Source organism: Mustela erminea, chromosome 3 (assembly GCF_009829155.1).
Source record: "Mustela erminea isolate mMusErm1 chromosome 3, mMusErm1.Pri, whole genome shotgun sequence".
NCBI lineage: Eukaryota > Metazoa > Chordata > Mammalia > Carnivora > Mustelidae > Mustela > Mustela erminea.
The window spans coordinates 3,982,285-4,004,392 of NC_045616.1; the positions used below are offsets into that span (position 1 = coordinate 3,982,285).

General features: G+C 61.6%; 1 protein-coding gene across 4 annotated transcripts; it reads left to right on the plus strand.

The window, feature by feature from the left end:
* Positions 1-471: 471 nt before the first annotated feature.
* WNT9A (Wnt family member 9A) lies at positions 472-21,711 on the plus strand. 4 transcript variants are annotated; one of them, XM_032335137.1, is made up of 6 exons: positions 651-711; positions 9,169-9,261; positions 12,400-12,617; positions 16,693-16,949; positions 17,956-18,218; positions 19,603-21,711. In XM_032335137.1, the coding sequence occupies exons 4-6, from the start codon at positions 16,808-16,810 to the stop codon at positions 20,083-20,085; spliced, it is 888 nt and encodes a 295-aa protein (XP_032191028.1). In that variant the 5' UTR covers positions 651-711; positions 9,169-9,261; positions 12,400-12,617; positions 16,693-16,807; the 3' UTR covers positions 20,086-21,711. The 4 variants fall into 4 exon arrangements, with proteins under 4 accessions (XP_032191026.1, XP_032191024.1, XP_032191027.1 ...); XM_032335136.1 differs by lacking the exon at positions 9,169-9,261 and having other exon boundaries at positions 638-711; XM_032335135.1 differs by lacking the exons at positions 9,169-9,261; positions 12,400-12,617 and having other exon boundaries at positions 472-711; positions 17,956-18,206.
* Positions 21,712-22,108: the final 397 nt, after the last annotated feature.

Sequence of the window (22,108 nt, forward strand, 5' to 3'; positions counted from 1 at the left end):
GGTCTCCCTGTCCACGGCAAGTCCCAGGGGAGCGCGCCAGCGCGCTTCCGCTGAGGGCTGACCCTGGGTCCTCCAGGGCTCACCACCGCGGGTCCGGGCCTGGAGCTCCGCCCCGGGCCCGCCCCGGGCCCCTGGCTCCGCCCCCGAAGCCGCCCCGGGTCCCCCCAACCCGGCGAGCAGCTGGGAGCCAACGCTCCGCCCCGGCCCCGCCCCAGCCCTCCGCGCGCCCCCAGACCGCCTCTAGCCCCGCCCCCGTGGCCGCCCCCCGCCCCTCCTAACCCGGCCGCCCCGGCTCGGAGTCAGCGCTCCGCCCCAGCCCCGCCCCTACTCCACCACTCCCCACTCCTCCCGCCCCCCACGCTCCCCGCCTCCAGGCGCGCGGCGCGCCCCGACACCCGAAGGGCCGGGCGGCGGCGCAGAGGGGCGGTGCGCTCGGCTCGGGTTTCGGCCCGCCCCTGCCGTCGGCGTGACCCCTCCTTGGGCGCGGGCGGGCCGGGCCCAGCTGGCCGGCGCCCCGCCCCCGGCCCGGGGCTCCGGGCGCTATAAGAGGGCGGCGGCTGCGGGGCACCCTGCGCGGGGCCGGGAGCGCGATGGTCAGCCGCCGAGGCGCGGCAAGATGCTGGATGGGCCCCTGCTGGCGCGCTGGCTGGCCGCGGCCTTCGCGCTGACGCTGCTGCTCGCCGCGCTGCGCCCCTCGGCCGCCTACTTCGGGTAGGTGCCTCGGCGGCCCGGCGGGCGGGCTGGCGGGCGGGCGGCTCGGAGATGGGACGCGGGGTGGGCGGCCCAGGTGCGCGGGCCGCGGGGTGCCGGGCGCTGTTGGCGGCATGCGCGGCGCTCCGTCCACGGGTCAGTGTCCTCGCGGCGCTGCGTGGGGAGAGGGGCCGGCGGCCCTGACGGGCTGGCACAGGGTCGTGGTCCTCCGTGACCCCGGAGTCGTCTTCGCCGCGACGCGCCCGTGAGCGGAGCTCCCTGGAGCTCGGGGACCAAGTCTGGTCCGGGAGCTCTGTTAGGCCGCCGAGTTCTGGGGGAACGGCTGAAGCCTCCCCCCGCCCCTACCCACCCTTGCAGCTTACCCCTCCTTTCTCTCCTCGAGAAGTTAATTTAACAACAACAAAAAAATACGTACAAAATCCAGATGTTCCTTGCACTGAGCCCCAAAGGGGGGGGGGGAACCAAGCTGGAGGAATTTATTTTTCTTGCGCTTTGCTTCTTATGCCCGCTCTGGCCCCGGCCCGCGGGAGCGCTTCTGTGGGACCCGGCCTAGAGCGCAGGGCCTGGCGGGGGCTGTGAACGCGGTCCCCCGCGGTCTCAGGGGTCGCTGCCCCGCGCGCTCTCCGCTCTCCGTAGTAGCAGTTTGCGTGGTTTCGGCGCGTCGCTCCCCGCCGTTCTTTTCTGGCCTTCCTCGTCCCTGTCTCCTAGATTTGGGATGTCCAGCCCAGAGCCCTTGGGGGACCCTCTCTGACTGTGTCACGCAGATGGGCACCCCGAAGTCGGGGCTGGCCCGGCGCGGACAGCCCTCTAGGCCCCTCAGCCTCCGCTCCCGCCGCCCAGGCGCCGCCCCGGGAGCCGAGGCCCAGCCCCGAGCCCGGGTCCCTGCCCTGGGCTTCCCGGTGCCGCTCCCGGCCGCGGCCCTTTGCCCGTCACCTGTTCCCTCGCCCCTGGCCCCGGCGCCGTCGCGCAGCGGCTGGCCGGCAGAGGGCCCCGTCGGTCCAGAAATATGCCACCGCCAGGGCGGGGAGAGGCCACTGGGCGAGGAGCCCTGCAGGTGTATCCTGTTCTCAAAGAAAATAAAATATTTTCATGGGAAACTTTCCCTTTGTGTTTTTCTTTCCCCCCCCTTTCTCCTTCTGTTCCTTTCTCCTGGGTCGTCTTCCAGGGTCAGCTCCGTGTCTCCTTCCCCTGGAGACCCCACCCGGCTGCCCTCTCCTGGCTCCGGCTGTGGGCCCAGCCCTGCCTGGGGCCTGGGCTGTGCAGAGGCTGGCACGCCTCTGCACGCCATCTGTGCAGGCTTCGCCTCGCCCTCGCGGGCAGAGGGAGGGTCAGAGGGTGGCCGTCTGGCCGCAGGTCCACGGTGAGTCACGGCAGCCTGTCAGCCAGCTGTGCCTTCCTGCTCTGCCGGCCCAGCCTAGGGTCTGCTCACCAGGCCTCAGACACACCCTGGCTTGTCTGCTCTGTGGGTCTGCCTGCTGCCAGCCCACAGAGGGAAGGTAGGGGTCGTGGGTCCTGGCTCCTTGGCTCCCAACACCCCACCCCCCACCCTCACCTCGGGCAGCAGAGGGGCTTTGCCCCTCTGGAGAAGTCGTTGAGGTCTGCCCTGCAACTAGTGGGCATGCAGGGGAATGCAGGGAGGGCTTGGTGCCCCTGGGACCCCTCTGGCCAGCTCTCTGGCCCAGCACTTTGGCCCCAAAGGCTGTCCTGTGCAGAGCACAGGAGGCGGACCTGCTGCTCCAGGGACCAGTCCACTGCCGGCACCAGGCAGGGGAGCTGGGATCCGTGTGATGGACAGAGGTTCTGGAGCAGGGGCAGGCCTGGTGCCAGCTGGCCGGGTGGAGAAGGGCAGGAACCCGGTGCTGGAGGGGTCCTTACCCAGCAAACGCCTTGGGAGGGGATCCCCAAGGTGGAACCAGACCCAGAAATAGAGGAGGGGGCAAGATGTGCTCGGAATCGGTCTGTGTGTGGAGGTCCAGCCCTTCTGGTCTGGGGCCCTTCCTCCTGGCCTAGCAAAGTGGCAGGAGCTGGAGGGCTGGGGGAAGGAGATGGCCCAAGGTGGGACGGGCAGGGCAGGGCTGGGACTGGGGGCTTCCCTCCCAACCTGGAGTGCAGAAGGAGCAGGAGGAAGGAGCTGGGACCTGGGAGTCAGGCCCTTCTTCTCCCTTCCCCCTCTCCGAAAGCTCTGCCTGGCACGGAGGCTCCCCAGCAGGCCGAGCAGCTCCTGTTACAACCCAGAAACTGAGAGAGGCTGGCCTGGGCTGGGGGGTGGGGGTGGTGTCACGTGGGCGGCGGGAGCCCTCCCTGCCCCCTCAAAGAGGCTGCAACTCAAGCTGCCCTACTCCTGTTGCCCTCTCCGCCTCTGGCCACTAGGCAAGACCCTCCAGGCCGCTTCCTGGCCACGGGGAAGGGGCTCTTCCCTCTTCCTCCAGGGCCTGGCCCTGCTTCTTGGTGGTGTGATTAGCAGGTGGCGTTTCCATCTGGTTCTCCAGGGGCCTAGACAGCTTGGCCTGATGCCCTCGTGGAAGGAGGGGTTGCCTGGCTCCCCGCAGCAAGGGGCTGGCCCAAGGTCTGGCGAGTTTGGGAAATAGACTCAGGCCCCCACCTCCCCATGCCCTGTGGGCCTGGGTGGGCTGAAAGCTTGGCCTGCACCCGGCCCTGCCTCTGGTATTAGAGGGGAGCCAAATCAGCCAAGGGAGGGAGGGGTGTCTGTGGAGGCTGAATGTCTGCTCAGGAAGGGGGTCCCTGAACCCAGGGGGAGGCGCCCTGCAACTCCCCCAAGCATGGAGCCAGGGACTGGGTCCAGCAGAGTGGGTCCCACAGGGCCCTTTGCTTAGAGATCCCACATGTGCCAAGCCAGCCCCAGCAGAGGCACCCAAGCCAATACACTTGCCTCCAGGGACTGCCGGCGGTGGGTGGGGATGGGGGGCGGAGGCCTCAGTCTTCCAACATCGGTCACCGCCCAAGAACTAGGAAAGGCTATGATGAGCCCTGAGACCCTTTCTTGGGATTGGTCCCAGCACCCCACCTTCTATGGGAAACTTTGTGGGCTGGCTTGGGGAAGAGGTCTGTCTGGAGGAGGCTGCAGCGGGCATGGCCACGGAGGGACCCCCCCCGCCAGCCAGGCCAGACATCAGTGTGCAGGGTTGGGGGGGCACTCGGAACCAGTCTGAAAGGCAGCTCTGGTGCTCCAGGCCCCCGTTCTGTCTGTGACTGAAACAGAACTCCTATCCCGTCAGTGCGCCCTGTTAGGGAATGCAGTTCTGTGGTTTCTGGTCCTTCTGCAAGGGGTCTGGCCAGCACCACTATCTCATTCCAGAGTGTTCCATCACCCCAGAAACCTCACATCCTGCCCCCACCCTGCCCCCGGCAACCGCTAAGCCACTTTCTGTCTCTGTGGGTTTGCCTGTTCTGGACATGGTGCATAAGCGAAGTTCTACAGCCTGTGGCCTTCGTGGCTGGCTCATGTCAGCCAGCACCCATCCAAGTCATAGCAAGCGCCTGTGTGCCTTTCCCTTTGTGCCTGGGTGGATGTCCGACTGTGTGGGCACAGAACCATCTCTTTTTTTCGGGCCTCTGTTGACGGATGCCTGGCTGGGTTCCACCATTAGGCCCTTGTCACGCTGCCATGAGCATTGGTGGACACGCTTTCCTGTGTGGTGATCCCAAGAGGTGGAATTCTGGGTCCCGTGGTGACTGTCTCTGTTTCCAAGAACCCAGGACACGATTTGGCTGCCGTCATGCATGCCCATCAGCCCTGCAGCGGCGGTCCAGTTTCTCTACAAAGCCACCAGCTCTCGTTGTCTCTGGCTTTGGGTTTGGTTTTGCTTTTTATTCTAGCCGTTCTGCAGGCATGGGGTGGCATCTCACTGTGCCCTTCCCTGATGGGTTTGCCTTTCCCTGCTGACTGGTGACATACTGTTCATCTGTAGCTCTTCTCTGCAGAAATCTCTGCTCCATTTCTGGGCCCAGCTTTTGGCTGGGTTGTGGGTCTTTGTGCTGATTTGTAAGAGCTCTTTATTTATGTGGATTTATTATCGGACAGCGGACAGGCTGAGCTGCCAGCCGGCAGTGTGTCTCCCAGAGCTGCGTGCACAGGCAACTCGTGTGAGCCTTCCTAGTGTGTCGTCCTCTGACTTGGGCCCCAGCATGACTGTGTGGAGCAGGAGGCCGTCTGTTTGCTGGGGCCCAATCTGGAGGCCTGGTCAGGGGCTCTAGGCACTTGCACAGGAGGCGTCCCTGGCCCTGCCCTCAGGCACTGCTGTCTGATGGGGGTGGCTGTGCCTGTGGGGTCAGCACCGGGGTGTGGGGCGCCTGCTATATAAGCCTGGGACCTGGCTGCACGTCCTGTGTGGCCCGGAGAGGAGGGGAGCCCGTTGGTCCCTGGAGGGGAAGGCAGGAGGGGCTCCAGGGCTGGAGGAGGCAGCCTGGGCATGGTTGGCCTGTGGGGGGCTGGGGGATCAGGCTCCCCAGTGAGGGAGGTCAGCCTCTTGTGGTGGGGCTAGGGAGGCACCAGCAGAGGGGAAGGTGTCCCCGGGGACCTCCTGGTGGGTGGTGGAACAGTGAGCTGTGGGAGACTTAGCAGTCTGGGCAGATGCTGTCCTCAGCACGCACATGCTGCTGGGAGCAGCCCTGTGACGCCTCAGGCCAGCATTTGCTGGGGACGCTGTGGAGAGCTCCTGGGGCTCTGGGGGAGTGTGGCCCTGCACCAGGAGCTGAGGGGAAGTGCAGGTTCAGGCAAGGGCCTTCTACTTCTCTGCAGTATCCAGGGCAGCTGGGTGGCCAGCGGAGAGTGGCCCTGTGGGGAGCCTTCGGAGTGGTGCAAGGGGGGATGTGAGGTGAGGAGGGAGAGCATGGAGAGCCCTGGACCCCAGGCCCTGACAGACATGGGGAGGCGGGTGGAGGGAGCAGGTAGGCAAGGATGGAGATGTGCCCCGTCTCTCTGCTTGGTAGAGTCTGTCCCTCCTCCCTGTCCCCCGCCCCCCCCCCCCCGCCCCAGCACAGAAGCAAGTAGGGGCAGGTGCTTGGCTGTAGCCTAGACCAGGCCCCTGGGCTGGAGGCCTCCCGAGGCTTCATGGAGAGCCTGAGGTGAGGAGGAAGCCACGGCCACCTGGCCCCCCTCAGCTGTGGGAGCAGATGTCCTACCACAGCCGGCAGCTGTCTGGACAGGGGGACAGCTGGCCTAATCTCGGCCCCGTCCTTGCCACTGTGCCCAGAGCACTGGTAGGACCCTGTCTGGGCTCCCAGGGTGGCCCTGGCCCAGGGCGCTGCTTGCTGACTACCCCCAGGCCCCACCCCCCCCATGTAGAGGACAAAAGGAGAAGTGTGTGGGTAACTTTTCTCCTGGAAAAGAATGCACGCACGCGATTCCTCCCGTGGGACTGAGATGAGCCGATAAGGGGTCTGGTTTGATTTTCCTGGCCGCAGAAACATGACACCTGTCAGCAGGGCCAGCACCAGGCCCACTTAATCCTGGAGGGCATGGGCTCCCTTTGTGCATTGTCCCAGTGGGCAGCGCGGGTGCCCTTGTAGGGCCCTGCCTGGCTCAGCAGGACGGCTGGGTTTCTGGGAGGCCTGGTTGTCTGGTACATGGGCAAGGCTGGACCCATGGTTGCCGCATGCCTCTGGTGGGCTGTCAGCCTCCCGCTGGTCGAGGGTTGGTCCCAGCTGTCCCCTCCTCCAGAAAGCCAGCCGTGGCCTACCTGCCGTCTACCTCTAGTGAGACCAGAGCTCTCGTCCAAGCTGCCCTGGGTTGGTGTGCCTAAGGCCCATGGGGGATCCTGTTGTTCCTCTGCTCCCTCACTCTGGACTCGGGAGCCCTGTGTGGGGTCTGCTGGCTCCTTCACCAAGCTGGCTAGCCCCCTCCCCACCCCAGGCCCTTACTTGCTCAGCTGCACCCGCCCCACCCTGCTGTCTGGCCTGTCAGACGGGTTTTGAGGGCATGTGCTGAGGGGTAGAGGACCCCTGTGGAGCTCCCAGGGCAGGGATATGGGTGGAGGGCTTGGGGCACCCCTGGTATGGGTGCAGGAGGTGGGGGCCTGTGGCCCCGGCTGGGTGCGAACAGCAGTGTCTTCCTGCAGGGGCCTCCCCAGGGTGGGCTGGGTGGGGGGCCAGGTGGGCTCGGCAGGGGCCCCCCAGGAAAGAACATTGCAGGCTGGGTGGGAGGCAGGTGGGCTGGGCAGGGGCCTCCCCGGGACGGCAGCGCCAACCTGGGTGGCGTGCTGACCGCCCAGCTCCGTGACCCATGGGCCCGGCCCACCGTCCTCCCCTGCCCCTCCCAGCGAGGTTCCTGGCTGGCCTGGCGCCCCTGGCCGCAGGAGGAAACCCGGCCGCCCAGCTGGCAGGCCCAGCTCCTCGGGACCAGCAGCCGGACGAGGGAATGGAAAACGGCAAGCCTCAAGCTGCGTTTGTTTTTCTTAGCGATACCTGAGGTAGACGCAGCCAGGGAAGTGGTCTGGCCCAGGACGAGAGGCCGTCGGGGGCTCCCAGATCAGAGCACGTCAGAGCCAGCTTCCTCCTGGACAGACAGAGTTGCTGCAGCCGCCCAGGCCACCCTGGGGCGGGATGTCCGTCTGGGCTGTCCCAGTGTCTGTCCTGGCATCCCTGTCCAAGCTGGGTGTGCGGGAGGTGGTCATGGGGTGACGCTCCTGGCGGCTTCTCCAGTTTCCGCCTGCCCCACGTCTTGCCTGTCCCTCCCCGTGACAACTCGCGGGGACCTGTGCTGTCGGTGAGGCCTGGGGCCATGCAGTCCACTGCTCCTGTTCCTTTGTGAGGCCACAGCTCCCCGTCTTCTCCCCTCACTGTCCATGAATCTGGGGTCCCATTCAGCCCCCCTGGGTACCCACGGCATTCCACTCCCTGCTCCAGAAAGAGGCCTATTGGCCAGCAGCCTCCAGGGCCTGGGATCCCAGGAGGTTTGCTGGGTCTGGGGTCCCAGGGGTTTGCTGGACCTGGGGTCTGGGGGTTGTGCCCAGGATCCTTACCTTAATGACACCCACAAACAGGGGCCTGGGGTTGGACTCGCAGACATCAGGCCTTGTGCATTGGATTTTGCTGGGTGTGGCTGAGTCCTGTGTCCGCCGGCTGACCCCCAAGCTGGCCCAGCCTGAGCCAGGAGCTCCCCAGAAACACTCAATCTGCAGGTTTGCTATAGCCGCATGGACACAGCCCGTCCATGAGGGAGCAGGGAGGGGGTACCCAGGAATGTCTGGGCCCGGGCTCTCCCAGCTGATGGAGGTGACAGCTGTCACAGACACAGGGTTGCTTGGCCTGTCGTTGCCACTGGGCCGTCCTCCCACCTTGCTCGCCATGGCCCGTGGCTCCTGCTTCCTCCTTGGCGTGTCTGGGCCCCCACTGACTGTGGAGCCCACAGGGAGGGCCCAGCCTCTGGTGGTGTACGCAGCCCCGCGTCTTGCATGCTTGGTGAGATCGGCCAGCACTCAGGCGGATGGAGGGTTAATCTCACAACCAGTTTCTCTGCACTGGAATTTGTTTTGAATTAGATTCACACAGAAATTAAATGCTGTCTGGTGGGGCTGAGGTTTCCTTGGCAGGGTGCTGTGGCTTCTGGAACTCCAGCCTCTATTCCCTCCGCCCAGCCCAGGGAGCTGGCTTTGTGGGCAGGATGGCCCTTGGGGTGGCTGGGTCTGTTGGCAGGAGGAAGTGCTGCTGGAATCTGTCCCTGCTGCAAAGCGGGAAGGAGCAAGAGCTCTGGGGCCTGGGCCATGTGGGCCTGAGGACAAGGACATCTCCATCCCCAGGCCGCCACGCATGGCGGTCTCCGGCCTGGCCCACGGAGGGACACAGGCTCCTCAACATGGCTGTGCCTCTCCTGCCTGGGTTCTTTTCACTCCTGGGGAGACCGGGGTGGGGTCTCCTCAGAGGTGCTGTGGGCTGGTCACAGAACCTAGTCTGGGGCAGCTGTGCCCAGGATCCTTACCTTAATGACACCCACAAACAGGGTGCATTCCATACTCCCAGAGGGTATGAATTTGGGGGCCTTCTCTTCTTCCTCTTGCATTCAGTGACCAGCCTAATTCAGGGGTTGTGGGTGGATGGGCATGCATGGAGATGCCCCTGTGGGCCTCATCAGGAACGACCGCACACTTGTGAGCTGAGTGTCACAGGCCTAATGCAGGTTCTTGCTGTGCTGTTCTTTCTGGAGTTGAGATAAGCCTGCAATTTCTGCAAGGAGTAAGAGACCGCAAAACTGACCCAGCAGGTTTGGATAAACTGAGTGGAACTCCGGGCAATGAGTGACTTGTCGATCCATTTGAAAGCAGATTAGAAATAGCTGAAGAGCACGAGCGAGGTTGGAAGATGGGGCAGCAGAGGGTTACCCTGAGTGTGGCCCGTGGGGTGCCTGCACGCCTCCACAGAGGCTAGAGGCCGGATTTGGGGACGCATGGACAGGGCTCCCATCTGACAATGGCCAAGCTGAGCATTTTCTGCAATTCTCAGAATTGATCGGTGGCACCTACGGGATTCGGGAGGCCCTGAGGAGCCCTGAGCAGAAAACGCAGAAATCATACCAGAACATCCAGAACCAGACCGGTGAGATGCCTGAAATGAAGCACTGTAAGAGCAGAGGCTGGGCAAACACACACAGATGATCTCTCAGGACGGGCAGTCTGGCCACGGACTACAGAGTGGCTGGCTGGGGACCTGCAGGGGATGCCTCCCAGACGCGATCCTGTGAGGCAGCCATGGAGGATACGGAAACATGCAACTTCAGACTGCGGGGCAGAGAGGGGATAGCAAGAAACAACCCAACATGAGGCAGGACAGGAGGAACAGAAACAAAGCGGGCAGGCCCAGCAGACAGTGGAGGACACACCCCAGCTGTGTGGCTGCATGCATCTGGGTTGCAGTGGGGTCGTAGGTCTGATCACTGGGTCCAGGAGACACAGACAAGACATCAGCATAGAGAATGCAGGAGAATGAAGACATAACACACCAACTCAGTGGACTGTAAGGCAGAGAGCAAAGCTAGAGAAAAGATGCAGAAAGATGCACCATGATCCAGGCTCTGCATGGCCACCTGGTCTGTGACCTGGGCTCTGCACGTGACCTGACTGTGACCGGGGTCTCCACAGTGAACTGACCATGACCTGGGCTCTGCACCGTGACCTGACCATGACCCGGGCTCTGCACGGCAACCTGACCCTGACCTGGGGTCTGCACAGTGACCTGAGCCATGACCCGGGCTCTGCACAGTGACCTGAGCTGTGACTTGGGCTCTACAAGATGACCTGACTGTGACCTGGGGTCTGCATGGAGATCTGACTGTGACCTGACAATGACCCAGGCTCTGCACAACCACCTGGTCTGTGACTTGGGCTCTACACGATGACTTGACCATGACCCAGACTCTGCACGGCAACCTGACTATGACCTGGGATCTGCACGGTGACCTGAGCCATGACCTGGGCTCTGCACGATGACCTCTGACTGTGACCAACACAATGCACAGTGACCCCTGAGCCATGCCCCAGGGTCTGCATGGCGACTTGACCATGACCTGGGGTCTGCACGGTGACCTGACCCATGACCAGGACTCTGCACAGTGACCTGAGCTGTGACCTGGGCTCTGCACGATGACCTCTGACTGTGACCAACACAATGCACAGTGACCCCTGACCCGTGCCCCAGGGTCTGCATGGTAACCTGAGCCATGACCTGGGCTCTGCCTGGTGACCCCTGTGCTGTGCCCCAGGGTCTGCACAATGACCTGAGCTTGGCATGGTGGCCCGTGCTGTGACCTAGACTCTGCACAGTGACCTGAGCTGTGACCCGGGCTCTGTATGGTGACCCCTGGGCTGTGACCTGAGCTCTGCATGGTGACCTGAGGTCTGCATGGCAACCTGAGCTGTGACCCATGCTCTGCATGGTGACTACTAGGCTGTGCCCGAGCTATGACCCGGGTTCTGCATGGTGACCCCCAGGCTGTGACCTGGGCTCTGCATGGTAACCCCTGGGCTCTGACCCCGTGTCTGCACGGTGACCTGAGCTCTGACCTGGACTCTGCACGGTGAACCCTGGGCTGTGACCTGGGCTCCACACGGTGATCTGATTTTGAGGCAAGTGCCGTAGGAGTATATTTGAGGAATTTGAGGAAATGCATATTTGAGAAGTGCAGAGGAGCCTGGAAGCCCTCAGCAACTGTAGGTCACAGATTGAGGCAAAGAGCAGGGATCTAAACCCAGAGAAAGCAGAAGGAAGGACACAGAAGTGAGGAAAGAACCCCCTTGCGTTAGAGATGAAGGGGTGCCCGCATGGGCAGACCTGACGAGCTGGATGGGGCGATCACCCATGAGAGCTGCAGACGCGCCTGCACAGAGGTGTGTGGATGACTTCAGGGCAGGCCTGGAGCATGGCTGAGTGTCACACAGTGTGCCCACGCAGTGGGGTAGCATCTGATGCGCAAAGGAATGAGGCACCCACATTCAGCAGACAGGTGCTCTCCGAAAACAGGGTGTTCTTGGCGTGAGGGTGCTGTCACAGAAGACCACACTCCGCCTGGTTCCCTGGGTGCAGAATGTGCAGGGCAGGCAGACCTCAGAGACAAAGTGGATTAGTGCTGGCCAGGGGCTGGGACCAGGAGCTAAAGTGGTGCATGTCATTTTGAGACCATGAAATGCCCTAAAATCGGCCATGGCCATGTTTGTACATATCTGAGAATATACGGCAAACCCCTGAACTATAGACCTTAAATGGGTGATTTTACGGTGTGGGAATTATATCTCAATAAAGCTGCTTGGAAAAAAGAAGGAAAAAGAAAAAAAAGAAGAGTAATCGGATCAGAAGGGAGATCTTTTCCAGAAAAGGTCAGGCTTCATGCCGAGTTCTACCAAGAAGTTAAGAAGATGTGATTCTAATCTGACCAGTCTTCTAGGCGGTTTAACAAACTAATTCTCTCTGAGGCACTGACCCCTGGCAGGATGAGCACGGAAGAGAAAATTGCAAACATAGATGCGGAAGGCCTAGATACGACATCTTAGGGTTATGGCTAGCTGCACAGAGGAAGGCCAAGCCCCTCCCGGCTGAGGCACGTGAGTGTCCAGCCTCGGGAAGGCAAGGGAGTGGAATTCCTTGTTTTAGCAGATTAAAGTAGAAAAATCCCGTGCCAGTAGAGGCAGGGACCCCATCTAATGACCTTCGACATTGGCTTGTATGTTTTGGAAAGCTCATAGGGAACAGAAAGCAGAGGTGGCTCCTTTAACCTGCTGTGGGGCCCAGAAGACAGCCAGCCAACCTCAGGCTTGTTGTTGAGTGGACCAGAGCTTCCCTTTTAAGACCAGAAGTCAGACAGGGATGCCCGCTGCCACACTCATTTGAACCCACGTGATGCCACGTGATGCCACGTGATCCTTCAGGCGGGATGGGAGTGGGTCTGTCCTATGACAATAGGGCACATTCCCTGTCTCTGGCCTCTGGTGCTTCGCCCACGTGCAGGGTGTCCCTGTCTCCCTTGGACTGGGTCTGGGAGGCATAGATGTGAGTTTGGGCAGTGGGGGTGAGGGAGGGGGCACGGTCCCTGCTCCCAGGACTGGTGCCCATGTTTCTGTCCCACATGGCGCCTGCCTGCCCAGAAGCTCACTGGATGGCGCTGCAGGGCCAGGGACAGGGCACTGGGCCCTGGGCGGCTGTTGGAACACTCCACTGTGGCTCACGAGGCCCTCACTGTGGCAGGAAGGCAAGCAGGACGGCCTGGGACAGAGGAGGATAAAGCAGCTCTGTGTCTCAGAAGACCACACGGCGGGTCCCAGCGCATCTGAAGACCGTCAGCGGTGATCACGGCACGGGCGCAGTGCGTGCGAAGGCCAGCTGCCTCTGACTGGTCTTACTTCTGGGGGTGACACATCATCTCTCCTGGAATCTGGCACTGACTAACATGGGGTGGACCACAGGTGCGGAATCTGCCCAAAGAACCCGGAGAGTGGTAGGAGGGACTGCCATAGACTCACTCTAGCTCTGCAGAAAACCCGTGGCGGGTATGAGCCTTGACCTCTAGGGAGCATGAGCCTTGGGCGGGCTCCGGGACACCCGGACAGTGTGGGCCTTGGTGGGCGCCAGGACCTGTAAGCCAGTGCAGAGCCAGCTTGTGCCCTCAGGACAGGCCCCAGTCACACAGCAGGTTGTGAACCACCGGCCCAGGGCAAAGCCTAGAGTAGCTGCTGTGAGGCTGCAGTGACATTGCGGGGCAGTGTGAAGCCAGGGCCCCCTGGGTGCTGCCCCACCCGGAATGCGGATGCTGGCTCCCGTGGACGGAGTGCAGGTATACTGTCGTTGAGGAGAAGGCAGCTGTTTCACTTCAGCAGACGCGGGTTTCCAAGTGCAGTGGAAGAAGGGGCATGTGCGGAAGGAAGTTGTCCAGGACGGAACTTGTGTTTATGGGGACACGCTGCGAGGGGAACCCCATGCTGTCCAGATAGGTTTGTGCCTGTGCAGTCACTACAGGAATCAGAGCACTGTCCTCGGAGCTCGTAGGAAGGTTCGCAGGTGCTGGAGGGAGGGCTGCGTTACCAGCCCTGCTGCCCGGCTCCCCCTCCATCACTCTGTCTTTGGTTTTTCTTTACTTCTGATATAGCCAAATTTATTAATCTTTTCTCTTTTTTATCATTCTGTCCCGCTAGTCCCTGGAGTACATCATTAGTCCTTGATGCAGCGTTCAGCCATTCATGAGTGACGTGTAACACCCGGTCTTTTGATAATACCTGTCCCAAGCCTCTGGGCTGCCTCTTAGACCTGCTTGGGATGCCATCCTGGGAATGGCCCCGCACTGGCTGAGGGCAGCTGGATGGGGCAGGGATGGGGGGTCCTGCTGCCCGCCCACTGAGGGGCTGTTGTCTGTGGGCGACCTACCCAGGCTCTGCTCCTCTGCATGCTGCCTGTGTGCCTGTCTTCCCACCCTGGGCCAGACAGCCAGGGGCGGGGTTTTGGATGGAGTCAGGTGTGCTGGTGTGGGGTGGGCAGCTGGGCAGGGGCGTTCTCTGGGCTGGAAGGTGCAGCCTCCAGATGTGGGCCCACAGTCAGACGATGACCCCCACAGTCTGACATGTGGGGCCGAGGGGCTGTATGCAAAGCGCTGCTGTTTGGAATAGGCCACATGGTCCCACATACCCTTGACAAGCTCACAGGCCTTGGGAACAGGAGGGTACTTCTTCTGCCCCAGGCTTCCTGGGTCCAGGGCTGACCCGTGCCCACAAGCCCCCGGGGCAGCTGGCTGGGACTTTCTGGCCCCTGCAAGGATTCCACGGAACAGAGGGCCCATCTGTTCCGCCAGGCCCTAGGCTCCCGCCTCTGGGGATCTCATGTAATGGCCAGTGGTGGGCACTGTGGAAGCGACATCGGTTTCTGTGGGTTACAGAGATCTGTCTGTAGCATGTAATTCCAGAAAGAGCATCGGTAGGCGAGCTTTGGAGACGTTTAGTCCAGAATTTTGGCCGTGGGGGAATATCTTTTCCCGTGTGCATAGCAGTCCCAATCTGTACTCCTATGAGGAGGGAAAAATCCCACCTGGCTTGATGTTGTGTTTCTGAGTTGGGGGGAGGCTCGCAATCCCTTCCGGGAAGCCACTGTGTGTACCCCATGGGCAGGTGCACCACCCCTTGGAAATGCACACTCGCACACAGGAAGGAAGTTGGCTCCAGGTCTGGGATCCCAGTTGCAGCATTTCCTTTAATCCCCTGCCCTTTGAGAAGGTCAGGTGTACTGCCGGAGCCTCCCTCACAGAGCATGCCCTGCTCTGAGCGCTCTGTGAACCTCTTTCCTTCCCCCACACTCCTGTAGGCTTCTGTCCCTGTTTGGGTTTTGGTCCTGGGTGCCACCCCATTCCCCGTACCCTGTGTACCGTCTGCCTGCTTACAACCACCACCTCCATGTGGCTCTGTCCTCTGCCACTGTAGCTCGGGGCTACCCTCGGTGGAGCACACCGCAGCAGTGACGGGGGCCTGGGGCAGAGGCCGGCCTCAGTGTGGATGCCGGCTGTCCCTGGGCATGCGGTGTGGAAGTGGCTATCCCCAGGTTTGCGGTGTGGACTCAGGCTGTCCCTGGGCATGGGGTATGGACACGGGCCATGCAGTTGGGTGCAGTTGGGACACAGGGTCACCCCCTCCACTTGTCCACACCCACCCTGCCTTAACCAGCACAGCCCCAGGTGCCCCCGGGGGGCCTTGCAGGACTGTCTTGCTCCCAGCCTGAGGCTGGGCTAACCTCGGAGAGTTAGTCTGGGGGACGGGCAGCTTGTAGGCTAGGGCACTGCCGATGCGCAGCGGCAGCAGTCTGGGCACAGCTGTTGACATTCCTGTCTGGGGACGAGTCTCGCCCATGTTAGCTGCCTTTGTGTAGGGAGAGCGGCTCTTCCAGCCTCTGTTGCGGGTCCTCAAACCCCTGCCTGCCTCTAGCCCAGCTCGGCAGCTGTCCCTGTCCTTGTGGCTGTCTGAGCTCCAGTGGGCCTGAAGCCTTACCACGCTGCCTGATGTGGACCCCTCTTGCATCCCTGTGCCCTTGGGCATGAAGCCCAAAACCTGGGATAGGAACTGGGGGTGCAGGTCACTGCCTCCTCCCTTACCAGCTGCTTTCCAGCCCAGTGTCCTAGCTCTGAGCTCAGAGACACCTTCTTCCCGAAGGCCTTGCTGCCCACATGAGGCCTGCCTGTGCCTTGGGGACTTTTGGAGCTTCTCCTTCAGCCCACACCCATGCTGGTCATGGTGCAGCAGCTGGACCTCCGAGCCATGTGTTCTGCAAGGTCTGTAGGAACCCGTCTTGGGTTCTTCTCACCAGCACTCTAGTCTCCAGGGCTAGTTGGAGCCCCGCTCCCCTGCAGCTCTCTGCTCAACCCCTCAGAGCTCACTGGTGCCACATTGGCTCAGAGCACCCCTGGGTAGCAGGGCCAAAGCCTGGGGTGGGTCTTCTCAGGGTGCACATTGCATCTGAGTGTGAAGAGGGTGGGAGACATCGGTCTTTCCCTCTGTGTCCATCACTGCCCTCAGACCTGCCTTTGTGGCTTTACCCTTCACGGTGTGTGTGTCTCTCCCACCTGCCTCCCTGCTCCTGACTCCAAACCCCAGGCCTAGCCCAGAATGGAAGAGCTTTGGAAGCCAGGAGCCCAGGGAGTCCTCAGGGAGCCTTGCCTGCAGGGTTGTTGCTGTGGTGTGCCACAAGCCCTGGTCTGCTGCAGGCTGGGGTTGGAGGGAGCTGTAGAAAGCCTGTGGGAGCCTGCCCAGTGGCAACCATGCCCCTGAGGGGTTTTAGAGGTGCAGCAAGAGGAGGGATGGGGCACGGTGTGGGGTTAAGTGTCAGGGAATGCCTGGCACCCCTGGCTGCTCCGGGTTGGCTGGCTGGGATGGGGAGGCTTGCTTCCTGTGATGCTCATGTTGGGGGAGGGTTTAGCTGGGCACCCATCCTTCCTGAGGGTTAAGGGTCTGGCCGGGGCTGGGCAGGGGTGTGCCTAGAGCCAGATGTGGTGTCACCTGTGGGGGACCACTGAGATCTGTGGGTCAGAGCACTGACGGGAGGTCAGGACCAGTCCATCCCTGGGTGAAACACAAGAAACAGGGCTTGGAGGAGCCTGAGAGCACGTGACTGGCTCACAGGAGAGAGGTGGAGCTGCAGGAGAACCAGGAGATGGCCTGGGTTCCCCTGGGAGGTGCCCAGTGGCCCAGGAGTTCCAGAAAGCCCCACTGGGACCTGCAGGGGCATCTTAACAGGCTGCCGGAGACCCTCTCCAAGAGGCTTCAGGGCTGTGATGGGTCTGGGCCTTCCCATCTGGGGTCAGCAGAGGGTGGGGGTCCTGGAGCGTGCACAGTCCAATTGGGTGAGCAAGCAGAAGAGCAGGTGGGTGTGCTGGATGTGGTTCCCTTGTGGCCTGGGCTGCTGCACCCTTCCTGGCCCTTGGAGCACATCGTGTGTATGTATGTGTGTGTGTGTGTGTGTGTGTGTGTGTGCACGTGGCGGCCCTCAACCTAGCTTCTCTGTGCCCAGGCTGACAGGCAGCGAGCCCCTGACCATTCTCCCACTGACCCTGGAGCCTGAGGCTGCCGCCCAGGCACACTACAAGGCGTGTGACCGACTGAAGCTGGAGCGCAAGCAGAGGCGCATGTGCCGCAGAGACCCAGGCGTGGCCGAGACGCTGGTGGAGGCGGTCAGCATGAGTGCGCTGGAGTGCCAGTACCAGTTCCGGTTCGAGCGCTGGAACTGCACGTTGGAGGGCCGCTACCGGGCCAGCCTGCTCAAGCGGGGTGAGTGCGCGAAAGGCGCTCCGTAGTAGGATGTCCCTGGAGTCTCTGTGCCTCTGGCTGGCCCCAGGGGACCTGGGGGTGCGGTGAAGACATGGCAGGGCTTGACTGTCCTCCTGCCCCACTCCCTCGCGGCTGCTCCTCCACTTGATTCGCCCTTCCATCCTGACCCATCCCTCCCTCCTCCTGACCCCATGTACCTGCCGCTAGGACCTCTTCCTGCCCTGCTCCTCCCATCTGGCTCCTCTGTCCTGCTCCTCCCTGCTTCCAGATGTGCCTAGTCTGTCTCCTGCCCCGCCCCTCCCTCCTGGCCCTGCCCCTTCCCCAAACCGCCCCCTCTAGTCTTCTTCACCTGGCCTGCCCCTCCCTCCTGGCCAACCCCTAACCCTACCCTGCCCGGTTCCTACCCCGCCTCCAGCCAAGCTCCTCCTCGGGGACCAGTTGCTGGCAGCAGGAAACCTTTGCGCAGCTTTGGCAGCTTTGATGGCTCTTGCCACTTGGTGGTGACTGATGCCCAGCGGCTGGGCAGGAGGGGCAGAGGTCCAGCTGCTGCCCTGAGGATGGAGCCTTCTTTCTCCTGTGTCCTTGGGATTCTGATTAGAGCTTCTCAACAGCCTCATTTAAAAACTGGAGACCTGAGGCCCAGGGCAGGCAGGATGGGGCTCTCCAAGGCCCGCAGCCAGTCTGGTGGGTGGGAGACCCAGAAAGATGAGGTCGCTGGTCCCTGAGTAGAGCCTAGATCTCCGTGTGCTTTGAATCCTCTCTCCTGCACCCCACTCTGGGCCCGGGCACACGGAGTGCCTCCTCCCTGCAGGTGTGCAAGGCAGTCCAGGCAGGTACGCCCCCAGCCAAGGTGAACTCCAGCGAGGACCCTTTCCGTGCATGCTGCTTGTGCTCAGGGTTCAGGGCTCCAGCTGACCTGCCGCGGTTTGGCCACACCTGGGTCAGGTGGGGGTGCTTCCATGGCCTCACAGGCCCTAAGGTCCCTGCGTCCCCACCCACCTCCCAGGTTTCAAGGAGACCGCCTTCCTGTATGCCATCTCCTCGGCGGGCCTGACACACGCTCTGGCGAAGGCGTGCAGCGCCGGCCGCATGGAGCGCTGCACCTGTGACGAGGCCCCAGACCTGGAGAACCGTGAGGCCTGGCAGTGGGGGGGCTGTGGGGACAACCTCAAGTACAGCAGCAAGTTCGTCAAGGAGTTCCTGGGCCGGCGGTCGAGCAAAGATCTGAGAGCCCGCGTGGACTTCCACAACAACCTCGTGGGTGTGAAGGCAAGAGGGGTGGGGCGCGGAGGGGTATGGAGGGGGATGTGGGGCGCGGGACTGTGGCCTCTGCCTTCGGGGCTCTCCAAGTGTTCCTGCCCAGGAGGCTCCTGGTCTTACAGGGATGACTAGCTGCAGCTGCGTTCTTTCGTGGGATGGGGGTTGGGTCCTTCTGGGGGCTGCGGGCAGCCAGTGGGCAGCCAGCAGGCTGGGTCTGGGGGTGCGGTGCCTGGCTCCCCTCGATCCTCTGCCCTCCCTATAGCCCCTCAGCCCCTAGGGGCCCACAGCAGCAGAGGAGGCCTGGGGACAGAATGCCCATCCCCGTAGTCCCCGTACAGCCCGGCCTTGAGGCTCCACGTGCTCACCAGGCAGCCCCTGGGATGTGAAGCTCTAGCCTGGGAGGGGTGAGGTAATTAGAGCCAGCCCGGGTCTGAGCCTCTCTTTATTGAGAAACCAGAGGTCTGAGTCCTGCACTCATTAAAGAATCAATTTCCCCCTTTTTCTTCGGAGCCCTTGTTCCTCCTTCTGCCCTCCGGAGAGGGGTGGGAGCAGATTAAATCCCCAAGGCAAGGCTACTTCTTTTCTTTGGAGTTCTCTCCTTTGTAAACTATTAATGAAAAGTCAGGATATGGAAAGTGCTCCATTAGCTCTGCGGGGCCTGGGTAAGCAGCGTTTTAATTAAATTTGTCCGGGTTTCTCAGCAAAGTGTCATTAAATGTGACTCTTGTATTGCCTGGCCAGAGGGCAGCTACGTTCCTAATCCCCCTCAAGCCCGCCGCCGGCCCTCCCTGGGGGTAGCGTGGGAGCTCTGGCCTGTCTCAGGATAGGCCCCACTGGGGAGGGCCTCCCCTCTCTGCTGCCAGAGACCCCAGTGTGGGTGGTCAGGCAGGAGGCCCCTCCAGGCAGCCGTGCATGCGTGTGTGTGTGTGTGTGCGCGCACGTGCGCGTGCACATGTGGAGGTAGGGGTGCTGCTCCTCCTCTCTGGGCCAACCCAGAGGATCTAGTGGCCAGTTCTACCAGGTGGACAAGCTAACTCATGTGTCCTCCCTTCTGCAGGAAGCAGGCTGCTGACACCAGACTGGGAAGTTCTGGGGCGGTGTTGCTAGCAGGGCGACAGGGGTGGCGTGCTCAGCCCCTGCAGAGGGCAGCCCTGGATGCAGGGAGGGACTGTCTGCACAGGAGGCCTCCACTCTGGAGGTCACAGTACAGGATGGAGGACTTCTGCCCTGGGCCACCTGTGGCTTGGAGGAGAGGGGGACAGACAGACACATGAGCTGGGTAGCCTGGTGATCCCCCAGGTGGGGCTGGGTCTAGGAGAGCCGGTCATCTGCATGGGCTGTTCCTGGCTTCACAGTGTGGCCCTCATGCCCAGCTCCCTTCCCCAACCCCCAGGTAATCAAGGCCGGGGTGGAGACCACATGCAAGTGCCACGGAGTATCGGGCTCCTGCACCGTGCGGACATGCTGGCGGCAGCTGGCGCCCTTCCACGAAGTGGGCAAACGCCTAAAACACAAGTACGAGACGGCACTCAAGGTGGGCAGCACCACCAACGAGGCCACGGGCGAAGCCGGCGCCATCTCTCCGCCTCGGGGCCGGGCGGCAGGGACAGGCGGCGGCGACCCACTGCCCCGCACACCAGAGCTCGTGCACCTGGATGACTCGCCCAGCTTCTGCCTGGCCAGCCGTTTCTCTCCGGGGACCGCCGGTCGCAGGTGCCACCGGGAGAAGAACTGTGAGAGCATCTGCTGTGGGCGTGGCCACAACACACAGAGTCGGGTGGTGACACGGCCCTGCCAGTGCCAGGTTCGCTGGTGCTGCTACGTGGAGTGTAGGCAGTGCACACAGCGTGAGGAGGTCTACACCTGCAAGGGCTGAGCTCCCGGTCCGGCCCGGCCTGGCTGGTGCAGGGTAGAGGCTGTGCGTGCAGCATTGGGTGTCTGCACTTGCAGGGGCTGAGCCCCCGGTCAGACCCAGCCCGGCTGCTGTAGGGTAGAGGCTGTGCGTGCAGCGCGGAGGTGTCTACATCTGCAGGGGCTGAGCCCCCGGTCTGGCCCGGCCCAGCTGCTGCAGGGTGGAGGTTGTGCGTACCGGGTGAGGGGTCTGCAACTGTAGGGGCAGAGCCCATGGGCTGCGGCCCTCAGCACACTTGGCACATGGTGGCAGGAGCCCAGACATTGGCTGACTTGGCTGTCTCTGCCCTTTGTCCCCCCTCCAGAGTCCCAGAGGTGGGCAGTGGCCCTGGTCTGGCCCCTGCATCCCCTTTGTCCGCCCCCACCCCCTGACCTGAGAGCATTGTACAATGCTTTCCAAACTCTGTCCATCCCTAAGAGGCCAGTTACTGCAGAGCGACGACCCTCCCTGCTCTGGGCTCCCTCGAAGGAGCAGCAGGTGCACCTTTGTGACCACACAGGGTCCCTGTGCGGCTGCCTGTGGGCTGTCCTGCTCCACCACTGGCTTAGAGAGTCAAACCACTAGGAGAGAGACAGCCCAGCCACCCACGTATACGGGGGTGGGGAGGTTCCCTCCGGTCCCCTCTGACATGGAGCGCTTCTCTCGGGAGTGATAGCGGTGACTTTTAAATTATTTTTATTTAACTAATATATAATTATTACTTGTCCATCCCTGCCCTGTCTCAGGCTGCGGCTCCCCCTACTCCTGGCGGAGCCCGGTCTGGAAGGCCCCTTTCCTCCCTTCCCCTGGTGTCTCCTGCTAACCTCTTTGCCTGATCTGCTTTGTTGTTTGAAACCACTAAATCAAGAGGGATGTTGCTGTTGTTGTTTTTCAAGTAGTAAAGCAGGTTGTGTCTGGTCACTGCCTTCAGGGCTTCTGGGAGCCAGATGTCTGTAGCCAGGCTTGCTGCCCGCGGTGAGGCTGTCCTGGGAGTTGGGCGGACCCTGCTCTGGGCGACCTCGGGCATTCAGCCCTGCACTCCAGGCCTTCCTATGTAGGTTTGGAGGCCACGGGTGGCCAAGGATGGCCTGCCCTCCCTTCAGGGGTGGGCATGGCAGAGGGGAAAGGATAGCCCCTGGGAGGGGTCCTTTCATAGCTTGCTTTGTGTTACTGTAGGAGAAGGCAGTGGATGGTGACAATCTGGGGCTAAGATTTGGCAAGCCGCAGGCTGTTCTCCTTGGCCATGCTATTACCTTTGCAGGGAAGGAAAACAGATGGACTACACTGATCTGGTTTGGTTTGAGTGTGTGTGCATGTGGGCATGAGTGTATATATGTGCATGAATGCGCACGTGCATGTGAAGTGTACATGTGCATGAAGGGACCTGCATGTCTCTGTGTGTTGTGTGCACGTGTGTGACACGTGTTATGCGTGTGCACGAGTGTGCCTGTGAGCACATGGGTGCATATGTGCTGTGTGCTACATGCATGTGTGTAGGCATGTGTGTTTGTGAACACGTGCATCTGTGGTACATATGTGCTGTGTGTGCATGCATGTGTGTTATGTGTTTGAACATTTGCATGTATGATGCATATGTGGTTGTGTGTGCATGCACATGGGTGAGCGTGTGTGTGTGCAAATGTGTGCATGTGTGGTGTGTGTGGTTGTGTGTGCATTTGTGAGGGTGTGTGAACATGTGTGTGGTTCATGTGTGGCTGTGTGTTCATGCATGGGTGAGAGTGTGTTGTGTGTGTACATGAAGATGTGCATGCATGGTATATGTGTGGTGTGTGTCCATGTATGTGGGAGTGAGTGTTGTATGTAAATGTGTGTATGTATCATTGTATGTGCATGTGTGTGTGAACATGTGCACGTGTGATATGTATGGTTGTGTCTGCATGCACGTGTGTGAACCTGTGTGTTTGAAGTGTGCATGTGTGGTGTGTATGTGGTTGTGCATGCACGTGTGTGAGCATGTTGTGTATGTGCAAATGTGTGCACTATGGTT